The sequence below is a fragment of the Tachypleus tridentatus genome, chromosome 13, assembly GCF_004210375.1.
Source record: "Tachypleus tridentatus isolate NWPU-2018 chromosome 13, ASM421037v1, whole genome shotgun sequence".
Classification (NCBI taxonomy): Eukaryota; Metazoa; Arthropoda; class Merostomata; order Xiphosura; family Limulidae; genus Tachypleus; species Tachypleus tridentatus.
In genome coordinates, this window is record NC_134837.1 from 120,068,270 (window position 1) to 120,084,450 (window position 16,181).

Below are 16,181 nucleotides of genomic sequence, written 5' to 3' on the forward strand. Positions count from 1 at the left end.
ACACTTGTTATTTTAAGCCATAGGACTGTTTTCTTTCTCTAAACTCGCTGGATTGAGATCTCTTTCACGGAGCTTGTCCTAAGTCTCAAAATTCCCAGCTTTTACCATCCCTGGGACAAATTTATATTGATGAGCTCTGGTATAGGCAAAAAAGCCTCGTCAGCACTAGATGCAGTGTGGTTGGTATATCATATCATCTTCTCCTTTATTTTCTCTCTTAGCCTTGTAAGTTAAAACTGAGACAGATTAAAAAAAAACGTTTTAACTGAATGCATGTCTTTACAGATTAAAAAGAACGGAGTAAATAGCACGTGTCTATTTGCTTTTTCTTGTTTGCATTTCAAATAAACTAAAACGATCCTGTTCGTATTTGAGGAAACCACTCAGGCGTCTGACCATTATTAAGAACTCGTAACCTACTTTACAGACGGGGTGCGTTGTTTTACTTACTATTTTCCACATCAGTGAGCTTCTGTGTCAGCAGGTGTCGCTTTAACGATTGGTTTGTTTGGTTTTGAATGGTGGGAATGACCGTCACGTTATAACGCCCTCACGGCTGAAAGAGCGAGCATGTTTGGTGTGACAGGGATTCAAACCCGCGACCCTCAGATTACAAGTCGAGTGCCTTATCCACCTGGCCGTGCTGATACGTAACGTATCACTTCCAAAGACAAAACATTCATTGGTCTTGATTAAATATTAACACTTACACATCCTTGTTTATTAACTTTGACTGGAAAAAAATACAAGTGTTCAGTTTTATTAAACAAGTACAACTAAAGAACAGTTTGCATAAAAATTATTGATTAAGGACAAACTTATCCCCGTAATTAGCGTTATATTATTTAGTCATCTAATCAGTTAAGTATGTAAAAGGATAGGGGCCATTATGGGCATATAGGAGCGTAGTTAAATGTTAATCATGTTTGCAAAAAGAGTCAAAGTAGCAACAGTGTTCCAAATAATAAATAAAATCTTTGTGGACCGCTTGAAGTCTAAACTTTTAAAATAATTTTGTTGTTCTTAAGGGAGTGAAAATATTTATTGTAACCACATTCCCCCATAATTTCAGAGGTCTAAAGCGAGTACACGTAACTCCTCTAGGCACTTATTGCTGTATAATTAAAGTACATTAACAATCAAAATAGAATTTTCAAACAAGTTACTAATGTAAGGCCTTACAGACATATATTTTTAGGTTTTTGTGTATGATATAAAATGTGACAGAAGACCTGTCTTCAATATCATCTATGCATGACCTATGGAACTTGTAGCAGTTAGTGAGGTGTTTTGTAGACATTTTTGAATTTCTCTTTAATATTGCACCAATGCCATCCACTGAAATATTTGGTACACCAGTTAAATTATTTATTAACCCAGAATCTCTCAGGCCTTTGTTTCTTTGCTATAGTCCTATAAATAATACGTTAAGAGCTTCGTTCCGATGTTTTTCTTTTGTTTTGAGCATGATGCACGAATAACGTGTATAATAACCATATTTCGCCAGTTTGTAAAATGTATTCATACCGAAACAATTACTTATTATGAGGCAATATGTGAGGACCCTAGCGGTAATGAACGGTACTAAAGGAAGTAGGAAATTTAAGGATCGCTAAGAAAACAAGTATTTATTCTGTTGGTATTCTAATGTTTACAGTTTACAATGGTTGAGTGTTATAAATTAAAAGTTATTTTTTTTATTTCTCATATGTTCTCCTGAATTAGAAACGGCTAGCACAGATAGCCCTTGAGTAGCTTTGTGCGAAATTCCAAAACAAACAAACAGATTAAGTATATTTTGAAAAAAAAAAAAAGACCCATGCCTTTTTATCGTAACACACACGGATATTGTGCCTGTTCTAATATGAATAATACTGTTTTAAACAAATTCCTAGCCAAAACGCCATCTTTCATCTTTTACCTTATAAAACACTCAATTATTTAGTAGCCAGTTCTGCCGACTTACAACTGTGATACAGTCAATAAGCTTTGACGGCTCTTAAGACACATTTTCTTTTATCCTATTAATAACAGCAGGAAATTAGTATTTATTTTTTGTTTCAAATTTTCATTTCCATGTTTTCTTAAATGTATCTATATAATTCTCCCGAGCCCATTTAAAGAGCCGGTCCCCTGGGGACTTCCCATTCTTAACTTATAGATAGGGCAATATTTTGTGCATTTTCTTCTAGATATTATATCAATTTTGCGAATCAAATGTGTCAAATAGCACCTGGTGGCAGTTGAAAAAGTACCAGAAGATTTGTTTTTGAATTTCACGCATAGCTACTCGATGGCTATCTGCACTAGCCGTCCCTAATTTAGCAGTGTAAGATTAGAGGGAAGGCAGCTAGTCATCACCAAACATGCTCGCCTTTTGAGCCGTGGGAGCGTTATAATGTTTCGATCAATCCCACTATTCGTTGGTACAAGATTATGAGTCGCACGCCTTACCCCACCTGGCCTTGCCAGACTGTACCAGAAGAAAGCCAGCTTCATTAAAATTTTCCTCCATTTTTTTCATTAACCTACTCCTAAGTATGTTTTACAGCAACGGTGTATTCTGACTTGAACGATGGCATTCATTTTGTTTTAGTCAACAGTCTGTAAACTAATCAAATACCAATTAAAGATAAGTGACATTTACACTCGTTGTCTGACAACAAGTAAACCGAATTAAATGAGAAATAATCGATAATATCGATGATCTAATAATAATGAAGCTAATACATATGTGTTTGTTTTAAGTGCAGTGTTAACAGCACTGTGCTTAATGTATCAAACCTCTATTTTTAGAGTTATAAACCAGAGCATAAGGGGATTGTTATACATGACAAATAATCATAAAAGTCGTTGAACTGGCGTGCGTAAGACCGATGTATATAATAAATAAATATATCGTGTGACAAATATATATTTGATCAGATAACCACATATGTGGTTATAATGTAACGTTTCATCATATTGAAAACCACAGTGAAAACAAAACATTCCGAAAGTAGTTTACGTTATATTAGAAAAGCAACAATGATATTTACTCTATTATATCACCTACTAATCAAAGAACCAAATTTTTGAAAAATAGGATAATAATTTCTTGTATAAGAACTGTGAATTTGATGAGACCTTTGTCCAGGGGTCCTTAGGAATGAAAGTAAAATAAACATTACTGTGGTTAGGGTAGTTTGAAAATACATAACCTTGACTTTATATATGAAAGGATAAGGGTGAATTTAAATAATCAAGGCTGGGTGTGGCCTAGTGGTAATAAAAAATACATAAATTTGAACTTTAGATCGTGTTTACTGTCTTCAACAAATTGGTGTTTACTGATAAATGAAAGGTAAATAAAACCGTTAAGAATGATGTCAAGATTTGGTTTGAGTGTTGTTAAACACAATGTTACTCGATAGGCTTCCAGGGGTATCAAAACATGATGCTTAGTGTGGTAAGCCTACAGTAAAAAGTAACAATGAATATTATACAGAAATGTGATTTGTTAAATATCAAAATGTACTTTGTAACATCAAGGTAGAGGACAAGGATTTGTATTAATTTTAGTTGTTGTTTGTTTGTTTGTAGTTAAGTACAAAGCTATATAAAGGACTATCTGTGCTCTGCCCACCACGAGTATCAAAACCCAGTTTCTAGCGTTGTAAGGCCGTAGACATACCGCTGTGCCACTGGGGGGGGGGCAAGTTTTTTACAAACGTTATGCGACTCCAAGAACCAGTGGCTACTCCGTATAATAAGTTTTGACATTGTTAGTCCTGCAGCAGATAATGCACTTTCGGATGAAACTTCAGTCGCCGGGATACACAAAATCTTCTTAGCTAATGCAGCTAACCTCGGAAATTTGTTCTCTTGAAACCTCCACCAGCCTAGTGGATCAAAGGTGGAGATCGGCTCAGATAGATATGCTTCCAATTCGAGCTCAATGGATGCATAGGGGCGATTGTATGGTGATTAGGCTATATCACCTTGGATACAGTCAAACAGGCTCTCTGCCGTTTGTGGCTCCACTGGTTCTTGTGTGAGCGAAATGTTTGGGCTTTCCTGTTCGTGGGTGGCGTCTTACTCTGATATGCTGTCACGGAGTAGTTGTTCCTTCACATAATCCTCTACCCTCTCTCTCAGGGCATAGAGAAAGAAACTCAGCTGTTTGTAGCGAGAGTCCAATATTGCAGCGAGGGACCACAATCCTGGTTCAGTGGTCGGAACCCTGGAGTTGTCTACCTGAAATCGAGTCATCATTCCCTGCACGATTCTTGCTTTCAGCGTTGTCAGCACATCTGCATCCCTGCCATCCATTTCTTGAAGTCCCTGAGAACCCTGATCTTCATGTAACCTGGTCAGTATATGCTTGAGTACAGTGTAAATGCTACTGATGTGGGAATTTTCTCCTTTGTCAGTAGCTCGGTCGCCTGCGCAAGAGGCTTGAGGACCTCTACTGCCCCTTCCATCACACTCCACATGGCATCGTCAAACACCAAGCTGGCACGATCTTTTGCTTTTGTTATGTTTTCATCGTAGAGCACTGCCATAACAGACACACGGAGGTGAAGCAGTCGCGTTAACATCTGATATGTGGAATTCCACCTTGTGGCAACTTCTTGTATGAGCATACGAGGTTCAACACCGATTTTTTTTTGGTGGTCATGCAAGGCTTGGGTAGCTACAGTGGACCAGTCGAAGTGGCTTACACAACGTCTGGCTGCAGCAAGAACTTTGGCGATGTTGGGTTCTTTAAGAGCATCAGTGATAGCCAGCTGTAAGCTGTGTGAGAAACAAAATATATGTTCTAATTTGGCTTCCTTCGCAGCGACTTTCATGTTGGACGCATTGTCCGTGACTAGGGCAGAGATAGCATCAAGCCCAAACTCCGCAGCAATATCTGTGACATGTTGTGCTATGTTCACCCTGTATGGCGGTCATCTATTGCCCGAGTAGCAACAACTTTGGTCTTGAATTCCCACCTGCAGTCAAAAAATGGCAAGTAAGCGTAATGAACGGCTTCATCTTCAAGTTGGTCCACAGGTCAGTTGCTATACCAACTGTTTTCCCTGACATTTCTTCCACAACTTCTGCTTTGCACTCTTGATATGCTGAGGCTAAGTAGCTATTTATTGTCTTTCGACTGGGCACGTGGTACTGGCTGTTCATTTTTGAACAAAAATTCCTAAAACCTTAACCTTCTACGATGCTCGTTGGTCTAATATCTGTTGCGCACATGAGGGCTAAAGCCCTTGTAATTTATTCCACCTTCTCCTTGCCCAGAGCTCTCACGGATGTATGCCAGCCTTTTAAAAACGTTTGTCGTTTTTTTAGCCACAGGCCCATCTTTTTTTTCACTCAAATCTAAACGTTTGTGCACATGTTTCATATGGTTCCGCATTGCGGATGTGTCACCACTATAGGACAAAGCAGCTTTACACAACCTGCATACAGTTTTTTTCTTGCCATCTCAAGTCAAATGATCCCAGATAATAGATCTCCGACCATTTTTTTCGCTAGATGACATCGTGCGTTCATTAGCCGTTCAAGTAATCAGATATCAAAACAGGAATTTGCGCGTGACGGCCGCACCAAACGTTAACAAAAACTCTAAACTCTAAAGGCTTTCAACAACAACAACAACGAAAATTCAACCAAACAAAAAGGCAAGCAGTTCGTAAAATCGCGATAGGCAAACATACCAAGGTCAAGGTCAAATAATGGAATATTTACACGCAATTGTCGATAATCGTATTGTTTTCCCTCGTTTATTTTTTTCGGAAAAAAATCTTAGATTTACCGGTTAAGAGCAGTAACCGAACCGTAACCGGTTAATCGTGTAATCGTCACAGCTCAAGTATCTACATAAGAAAACATAATTCAGACATAGGGGAAGGTTAGGGTTAAATTTACTTCTCATTAAATTCATTAAGTTGTCTCATTTATTATGTAAATTTCTCCTCTTCCTGGGGGTAACCTTAATAGCTTTAGGATTCTGGTTATATCCCCGTGGTGGATACAGTGCAGTTGATATGTCGATTTCATTTAGTCCCCTTTCTTAACATTATACGAAATTATAAAAACGTATTTTATATTCAGCAAGACTCAGAACTATTAACTACATTAAATAATAAAACAAAACAGAATGACGCCTCTCACTTGTTTAAGTATCTTGTCAAATATGCGTACGATAAAATCGCCGATTCATTCTGACTGATTTTGACGTCAATAAAGCTATAATATCCTTCCGCTTCATACACTATGAAAGTGTTTGTTTTCAGTCGATATTTCTCAGGAAAAACATATAAAATAGTAAAGCTAATAAATGTAAATTAAAGAAAACGAAGCATTATTGTACTGTCTTAATTTCTTTGTACAATTTTAGAGACCTATTTATTTAAGCGTAATCTCTACAAGGGGCATACTTAACCAAAGTAGCGGAGGTTTACGAAAACTCAAGCCCAAAGCGGGCGGGTGTTATTCGATAGGTTGATGTTAAGGTGGTGTTGTCCCAAGTTTTTTAGTGATACAAACCACGAAACGCTACACTTTGAAAATGGTTCATGCGTCGCCATGGGTTTCAATTACGTTATGTTTTTAGGTAGCGTCCGAGAAGGACGTAACGTGTCACGGGTGGCTAAATACATGGAAAACGTTTTCGAATCCAATGGACATCATGTGACAGTATTTGGTGAGTTTCAAACGATAACCATATGAATAATTAACCAAAGTAGATAATTCGCTGACGTTTATAACAGCTTTAGTTTTAGTGAACTTCAGTCGTGTTATATTGTATAAAGAAATACGTAGTTACGTTTTACATAATAAATTAAGACAGCTGATACATACGCACAGATAAGTTTTCAGCTCCTTCCCACAGTAAGCTGACAATAATCACCTCAATGTTAAATAGAAACTTGTGTACTACGATAGATGCTTGAAAAGGACCCGTTAAGTCTCGAAGTATAGAGTTGGGCGGAGTTGTCAAACCAGTGAATGAAGTTGGATATAATAGTTTGCTTTGATTTTCTCGCAAAACTGTCCAAGGGCTGTTTGTGCTAGACGTCCCTAAAGCTACACCTGGGTTATCTGCGGTAGCCGTCCCTAATTTAACAGGGTAAGACTAGAGGGAAGGCAACTGATCATTACCACTCGCCGCCAACTGTTAGGTGACACTTTTTCTTTTTTATTTTTACCAACGAATAGTGGTATTGACTGTCATTTTATTACGTCACCGCGGCTGAAAGGGGAGAGCATAATTGGTAGGATGGGTATTCAGACTCGCAGTTTACGGGTCGAGCGCCCTAATCACCTGGCAATAGGATAGAAGACACTCGCCCTAAATGAATTAGTAGAAGTTCCTGTATAGGTTTTGAGAAATAACTTAAACACGTCATTACTGAAACTAGGGGAACTTTGTTTATTGCGTAAACTCTTTGACGATAGTTTCGTTGGAGGTAAGCAGTTGTCGCTAATGAAATCAAAGTTGTAGTTAACCTTTACTATCAGAATCAAACAACAATGGGAACAGAGTTGTAGTTAACCCTTACTATCAGAATCAAACAACAATGGGAACAGAGTTGTAGTTAACCCTCACTGTCAGTTCTCTTAGTTTTAGGGATGAGCGCGTGATGGGCAACTTCGTTACTTTTGACTTAAGAGTTGGCGTTGGGTCGTGATGACTAGCTGCCTTCCCTGTAGTCTTACACTGCAAAATTACGGAGGGCTAACGCAGATAGCTCTCGTGTAGCTTTGCGCGAAATTCAAACCAACCAGAACCAAACCAAATATTTATTTGTGGAGCATAATTTAATTTGTTTTCCTTATATTGGCAAAACATTTGTTATTTTAAGCCATAGGACTGTTTTCTTTCTCTAAACTCGCTGGATTGAGAACTCTTTCTCGGAGCTTGTCCTAAGTCTCAAAATTCCTAGCTTTGACAATCCCTGGGACAAATTTACTTTGATGAGCTCTGGTATAGACAGAAAAGCCTCGTCAGCACTAGATGTAGTGTGATTGGTATATCATAACATCTTCTCCTTCACTTTCTCTCTTGAGTTCTCAGACTTGTAAGTTACTACTGAGACAGAGTTAAAAAAAAACAAAACCGTTTTAACTGAATGCATGTCTTTACAGATTAAAGAGAACGGAGTAAATAGCACGTGTCTATTTGCTTTTTCTTGTTTGCATTTCAAATAAACTAAAACGATCCTGTTCGTATTTGAGGAAACCACTCAGGCGTCTGACGTTTATTAAGAACTCGTAACCTACTTTACAGACGGGGTGCGTTGTTTTACTCACTATTTTCTACATCAGTGAGCTTCTGTATCAGCAGGTGTCGCTTTAACGATTGGTTTGTTTGGTTTCGAATGGTGGGAGTGACCGCCACGTTATAACGCCCTCACGGCTGAAAGAGCGAGCATGTTTGGTGTGACAGGGATTCAAACCCGCGACCCTCAGATTACAAGTCGAGTGCCTTATCCACCTGGCCGTGCCGGGCTTTGCTTTAAAGAACTCTTGTATACGCTAAGTGAAGTTTAAAGTAAACATTTTAGTAGCTAGCAAATTGGTTGAAAAGTGGTAAGTGAAAATCTTACAAAATACACTATTAATAAGGTGTTTAACTTCAATGCCCTTCATACAATAAAATATCGTAAATAACCTATATATTTATATATGTTTGTGTAAAAGTAGATTTTGGGGAATAAATTATCTTTTAAAAAACATGGTTGTATTTTATTTCCGTAGCGAATTGTGAAGCAAACTGTCATCATAAAACTAGAAACCTTTTGCCAACAGAATAGAAAACATAGATTTTGAGGTGATTTATTTTCACAGAGTCTAATTTTTTTATTTTATTACCTTCAGATGTTTCTACTCATTTATTTATGTCTGTGTATTAAAAGATAAAAATTATTCAGAAGTAAATACAAAGATAAAAACAAACAGTAAACCAACATTAATAACCAAAGTTAAATAATAATAATTTAAACAAAAAAATACTGTCGTTATTGCAGTGAATTCCAGTAATTACTTTTATGGGCCCCTATGTGTTTTATACAGATTATAAATACTTTCACACAAATTTTCTGTGTAGTTGTTAACATTTAGTTTTTCAGGAAGAAAAACGTTAGATTAATTTAACTTTCTGGCAAATTGAGACTGCTTAATTTATCTATATGGGCCATATTGCCAACTACACTAAAAACTCAAAATTGTTTTAAAGTAATTCTAACTAGTATCACTACTTTTTATCACAGCACTTGTTTTGTTTTGTATTCTTCTTGTTGCAATTTTACGATAACCACCGTCCCCTACTTTCCGTTAAAAATTTATTTTTTCCTAATTATTATATTTTTAACTCTGCATTTAATACTTGATCACTTAGGGATTTCTTTCAAATCCTTAAGCAACGGATGTAAGACGTAGTATTTTGAAATATAATATGAATAGTATTAATGTCTAAACACGAGTATACCTAATTCACGAATAACATGCACCTGCCATCTTAAATCGAGAACGAGACTCCTTACGAAAGCAAAAACGAATGGAATCGTATAAACGTCACGTTCACTTATGACCTAAAACACAACAAATCTCCCTCATTCCACAGCTTTCCTATGAATGCTAACGGAAAGACACGGTGAAATGTATTGTTTGTTTTGGAATTTCGCACAAAGCTACTCGAGGGCTATCAGTGCTAGCCGTCCCTAATTTAGCAGTGTAAGACTAGAGGGAAGGCAACTAGTCATCACCACCCACCGCCTACTCTTGGGCTACTCTTTTACCAACGAATAGTGGGATTGACCGTCACATTATACACCCCCACGGCTGGGAGGGCGAGCATGTTTAGCGCGACGCGAGCGCGAACCCGCGACCCTCGGATTACGAGTCGCACGCCTTACGCGCTTGGGCATGTCAGGCCACGGTGAAATGTAAGGATCAGGCTTTATGATGGCCTGTTTTTTTGGGTAAATAATACAAAAATAAACAGCAAATTTACATAGACCTAGCCTAATACTATTAGTAGTAACAGGGCCTGAGGCCTTTGTATTCGATAGTCCTAGCTGATGTACATAATATCTGATTTTAAGGATCTAATATTACAGTGAATAATTTGCACAAGGGTGTATAATTTGTTGACATCTGGTTGTTGTTTAAAACACGCTACTCGTACGTATCTACCTTTGGCGAGTAGCTGTTAGTTTATTCTTGAACTATATAATGTTTATATTTCCAGGAAATATTATATTAAAATATACATAACTGTTTGAATAAAGGTAACTACAGTTACTCGTATTTAGGTTATTTGCTTTTTTTAAAAAAAAAGAAATTAAATAATAAAATTGGATAACCTTGATGTTAAAATTATACTTTAAGTGACGTCACAACTAAGTGCACTGTTTTGTGAAGCGTTCCGTTCTTTAGTACACTGGTGGATGGATAAGTATTTAAAGTTGTTAATATATATACCTCATGATTACAAGAAACCCACTTGAAATAAAAATGTATTTCAGGACGTCTGGTATGGGTATTAAATATTTTAATACCAATAAATTACAGAAAAACGTTCCAACCTTCCTAGGTCATCTTCAGTTAACGTTGTTCTGCACTTTAATTAACGTTTTAGTACCCCCACCTGTCCCGGCATGGCCAGGTGGGTTAAGACGTTCGACTCTTAATCTAAGGGTCGCGAGTTCGAATCACCGTTGTACCAACCATGTTAGCCCTTTCAGCCGTGGGGGCGTATTAATGTGACGGTCAGTCCTTCTGTTCGTTGGTAAAAAATGCCCAAGAGTTGGCGGTGAGTGGTGATGACTAGCTGCCTTCCCTCTAGTCTTATACTGCTAAATTAGGGACGGCTAGCGCAGATAGGCCTCGTGTAGCTTTGCGCGAAATTAAAAAAACATAAACATAAAAACATAGTACCCCTATCAGACGTCTGTAGAATACATTTTAATATATATATATAATGTTGTATAAGCTTTAGTTATCTACGGAGTTTTTGCATGTATTAACTTTCACTCCTATTTTTTCCCAATTAAAACTTTGTAAAAATTATTTTTAACCGTTGTCTGTGTAACTGATGCCGTTCTTACGATATAAATATTTCTAATATCAGCTCGAAAGCCACACTTGTTCTCGGTCCGTACACTGGTTGTCAGAGTGGAGATAAAAACTTTGTTTATTGGTTAACTTTAATTCTCAGAATATTTATCAATGTTTATTTTACACTAGAAATGTAAGTCAAGTGAATTGTAGTTTTACACATACCAGAGATAGTCATTGCTGGTAGTAGTAACATTAGGGTAAGGTGGCCAACGGTAATACCGATTTTGTTCTAATACTTTTGCACAGTACTGTATGTTTGTTTTGTCTTTAGTTTTCACAAAGGGACTATATAAATATGTGTAATGCGGGAAATTGAACCCCGAATTTTGGCATTATAAGCCCTTAAGCTTACCGCTGTGCCACCGAGAGAACTATGTGTTTTTTGTAAAAGACTTGTTAAACTGAACGGTTTGCTACATACCTGTCATAACATAATTCTAACCGTAACTTAAATAGCTGCGATTTGTCTTTTTTTTTTGTCGATTTTTTTAGTAATTCTTTCAAACAACAGTTTCACAAAACACTAAAGTGAATTCCAAAACTGTGTGATGTCCTTTAAGATAAACTTCCGACGTCTCTCGATACCAGTGTATGACATAGTGTTAAGATCCGGGGTTCGATTCTTTGCGGTATGTAGCTTTGCGATGAAAACAAAGAAATAAACAATTTTGATGGAACGTATTTGGTCTTCTTATCTTGTGAGTTTGGAGATATATTTAGTTATATTATTTAATATTTATTAGAACTAATTTAAATACAAAAAAGAAATGGGATATGTCCAATGATATCACTTTAACAAAAATGTAAGGTTTGATGACATTAACATTTCTTGGAATGTCCAACTTAAAAATAAGTTCGACACTGTTTTAAACGACGTTTCGCTCAAGTTTATGTGCGTAGTGTCTTGATATTAATATCCATATGATGATTAGGAATTAAACTTAGAAAAAGGGGACTAAAATTGACATAGTTAAACTATTGATACTTCGTAATAGGTAGAGCAGAGTAAATAAACTTTTTGTTCGCACTCCGAGAATAAATAAACGTGTTATTAAAAATAATACAAGAACGGGTTTCTAACCAAAATTAATTTGCGAACTTTTTGGACATCCAGAAAGTAAATAGGTTTTAAACAACTTGTGGGGAAAGTCTGTTTTGTTTTTGTTTAGCACAGAGCCTCACAGTGAGATATGTAAGCTTTTCCCATCACGGCAATCAAATACGGTTTTTTTTAGCGTTATAAGCTTTAGACTTACTGTTGAGCCACTGGGCGTCAGTGATTGAATACCTTTCAAACTAAATTAAGATTAAATGCATTTTGGGGTAACTGAAGAATCACTGGATTATAAATAAAAATGAATAAGCTAGAAAACATATAGTTTATATTGCTGAAATTAGGTGTCGTAGTTAGTGAATACATGTATATGTGAAATAGGAGATAAATAAAAGTAAATAAAGAAATACATAAGTTGCATAATCTGTAAATAAATTTTATTAGTCGTGAACTGACATTAACGTTCCATGTCGGACTGTCTAATGAAACAATTCAACAGCAGGGGGCGTCTTTAAAATTTGCAAGCTTCTTTTAAAGTGTGAGTAGTTATATGAAAAATAGATCCGTACAAACCACAATCTTTCAACAAAAGCAAAAATAATATATCGACCTGAATTTGGTGAGTTTCTGAAATTGTGTCAGTGTCGTTGTAATTAGGTGAAAGTTACTGCTCATATGCAATGCATATCCTCTATTTACATATGATATATTTGTATAATTAAGGCTTAACTACAACATATCCTCATATATTTATTTATTCATTTTAAAAATTATTTAAAATAATTAACTTCTTCAACGGAAGAGAAACAGGTTACACTGTATCGTTACACTGGTGTTTCTTTTCTGGTCACAAACCAGTAATAGGCTAATTGAGATAAAGCAGAAGAATTAAAAACATATGTAGAATTATACACGGACTTTTCTCAACGTTAATATATATAGTACTTGCGAACTTTCGGCCTTCTTACCGAAGCCTCTATTGGGCAACAATGTAATTAACTGACCTACTTTAGGAGGCGTCTTAAACAACAATAGTTAACCAAGCAAGATTTTCATAACTTACATTTTTTTTTTTAAAATTCGCAACAGTATTAGAGTTAGGAACAACGCATGATTTAAAAAAAATCAACAACCTTATAACAGCACATTTGTTATTCTTTATGTGTTATTGAAACGGCCCTGAAGGTGTAAATCGAAACATTGAGTATCCAGTTAAAGAAAAAAAATTAATTTTGGTGATAAAAGGTTATTTATTACTCGTATTAAAACGACGTTTATACAGCAATATGTATTACAGAAATTAAATAATAGAAGCATGATTTTCATGAGTCATGTTAGACTTAAACTCTGGATTTGTATGTTATTAGAAAAGTATTTAAGCTGAACATATAAACAAATTATGTTGCATAGTCATTGTCTTAAACGTTAATATTCACATTTTAGTTCAAAATTTCTGAAAATAATGTTTCCATTGTTATTTTAAGTTTTATATAATAATTATGTATATACATTTACAAAATTTGCTGGAGCGAGTTGCTGTAGAGTTAACGACTTGTGTTATACAAACACAATCTACTACGAAAAAAACGATTAGATACGGTAATTGGATATATATATGTCGTGTCAGATAGTCGTTGCTTATGGTAAGCCGCTGTTGCCAAGTTGCAATTTTTTAACGAATAAATGCTTAATAAACAGTCTTAATTAAGTATCATCTGTATTTTCAGTTTATGTTTTGTTTTTTCATAAGGTTTTGATTAATTTTTAGTGTTTAATCTTATAAATGAAAACAAAAAACAATAAAAAGAGAATAAAATTTGTATTATTAATAGGGGAGTTTTTTAGTATTTCTAACCATTGTAGTAATTTTTACCTGTAACAGCGCTTACGCTTGTAATTAAAAAGACGTGAGTAACTACAAATAGCTTTTCGAAATTTCTTTATTTTTTTCGTTTAAATAGCCAACGATTTATCTCTTTTATATCTTGGTGAGCAGAGTACAAATAGCCCATTGTGTAGCTTTGTGATTATGTAGGCAGAGCGGATGTAGTCCATTGTGTAGTTTTTTACCTGATACCAACCAAACCAGAGATAATAAAATCAGCTTTAATGAACAAAAGACGTGTATACAGTCAACAAGTCGATTTCTACAACGTTTTCAGCGGCTTTACGGATTACTACATCAAGATGGCCAGGATTAAGTTAAGCCAAATTCGAGTTTAAGCCCGTTACAGCTGTTATGAATTTTTATTTATCATAAAAGCACGAATTAATAATTTAAAATGGGTAAAAGCCGAAAGCAAAGAACCGTATACATAATTCTTTTAGTAAAAATTAGTGTGTCAACTTTACTTTGCAAATTATATACGACTTTTAGAACTACTTTAGCACTTGTACTGAAGTTCAATTTTCTAAGTTATTCCAACTAACAAACAGTTATATACGTTCAGCTGACCTAAAATAATTAACAAATACTGATATTATACACACATTCATAAAAATAAAACGTTTACAAAAGATGTTATTTGGGAAATTTTCATCGAATATACATACCAGGCCTTTATGCAGTATGTTTGAAAGTGAGGCTCTACTTTGTGAGATCAAAAGGTAACACACTCAGCATGCATGGTGCGCTAATACTGATGGCATCTGACGAGCCTGCGCCCCAACCCCCCCAGAAAGTGTGTAAAAAAATAAGTGCTATCATATTAAATCTTGAAGTAGCTTTGCAAGAAAGATAGCTTAAATAATTGCATTAATGTTCACATAAAATCATCAAACATCCAATGAAAAGTCGACAAATCATCATTTTGTTGTAGCACTGCATAGAGAGCTAGATTTAAATGAACATAAATATGTATGTTTATTTCATTAAACTGATATACTATCTACATATAGAGCATTTATTAATTGTTAAGTTATATTACCACTTTAAACAACTCTGTACAACAGTAGAATATTAGCTATTTCAATCATATATGCATATGTATGCACTACTGAAATAACATGCTAGCATGTTATATTCTTCTAGGGTTGGTCCCGCATGGCTAGGTGATTAAGGCACTCGACTCCCAATCTGAGGGTCGGGGGTTCGAATTCCCGTCACACCAAACATGGTCGCTCTTTCAGCCATGAGGGCGTTATATTGTGATGATCAACCCTACTATTCATTGGTATACATAATTGGTATACAGTATTTTATTTAAATACTCATTAGAGTAGCCCCAAGAATTGGCGCTGGGTAGTGATGACTAGCTGCCTTCCCTCTAGTCTTATACTGCTAAATTAGGGACGGCTAGAGCAAATAGTCCTCACGTAGTTTTGCGCGAAATTCAAAACAAACCAATCTTCTTGGGTTTTCTTTTCCATAGTGTTGATAGCAGTGTCATAATAGTTTTGTACTAAAATTAGGCCACTCAGCCTGTCTTTGGTTTGTGAACACCTCCAGTTTTTATTGAACCGGTATCGAACGTTCATATGAACATGACCTTAGTGGCAGTATATATATCACAAAAATAGAGGGGTCAGCCGAATATACATACGTCAATACTGACAGACAAAAGGGACGTCAAATAATTTGAGTTAAATGTCGTTTTTAGTTAACTGCCTGTCACGTTGTATTAACGAAATCAGAAATTATAAAGTAAGAAATTTAGTTTGCATCATTAGATAATATGAAATATGGTATGTCTTCCAATTATTATGAATAGGGGGAAAAATAAAATTTTAAAGAAAACTAGAAGTCGTTGATTATTCGTAGAATTGTCGTGAGAAGTATCCAAAACAAAATAAATGCTGCTGCAATAACAAGTACACAAACAAAGTGATACTAGTTGAATAGATTTTACAACGATTTTCACACCTTGCATTCGTTGGTATTGTTATCCGTTTAGTCAAGTAAAGCAGTTATAATATCATTGTATGGGTTGCGTAGCCCACTCTATTTATCTTAGTATCGGGTTTATATTAATTTGGCACAGATCAAACAAAATATATTTTTACTGCCATTCTACTCCTAAGT

At 35.6% G+C, this 16,181-nt stretch overlaps 1 protein-coding gene across 1 annotated transcript; it reads right to left on the minus strand.

Moving 5' to 3' along the window:
- Positions 1–4,352: 4,352 nt before the first annotated feature.
- LOC143236251 (E3 SUMO-protein ligase ZBED1-like) lies at positions 4,353–5,163 on the minus strand. Its single transcript, XM_076474525.1, has 2 exons — positions 4,977–5,163; positions 4,353–4,894 (listed from the first exon to the last, which is right to left on the minus strand). Exons 1-2 carry the CDS (start codon positions 5,161–5,163, stop codon positions 4,353–4,355), a joined length of 729 nt encoding a protein of 242 aa, XP_076330640.1.
- Positions 5,164–16,181: the final 11,018 nt, after the last annotated feature.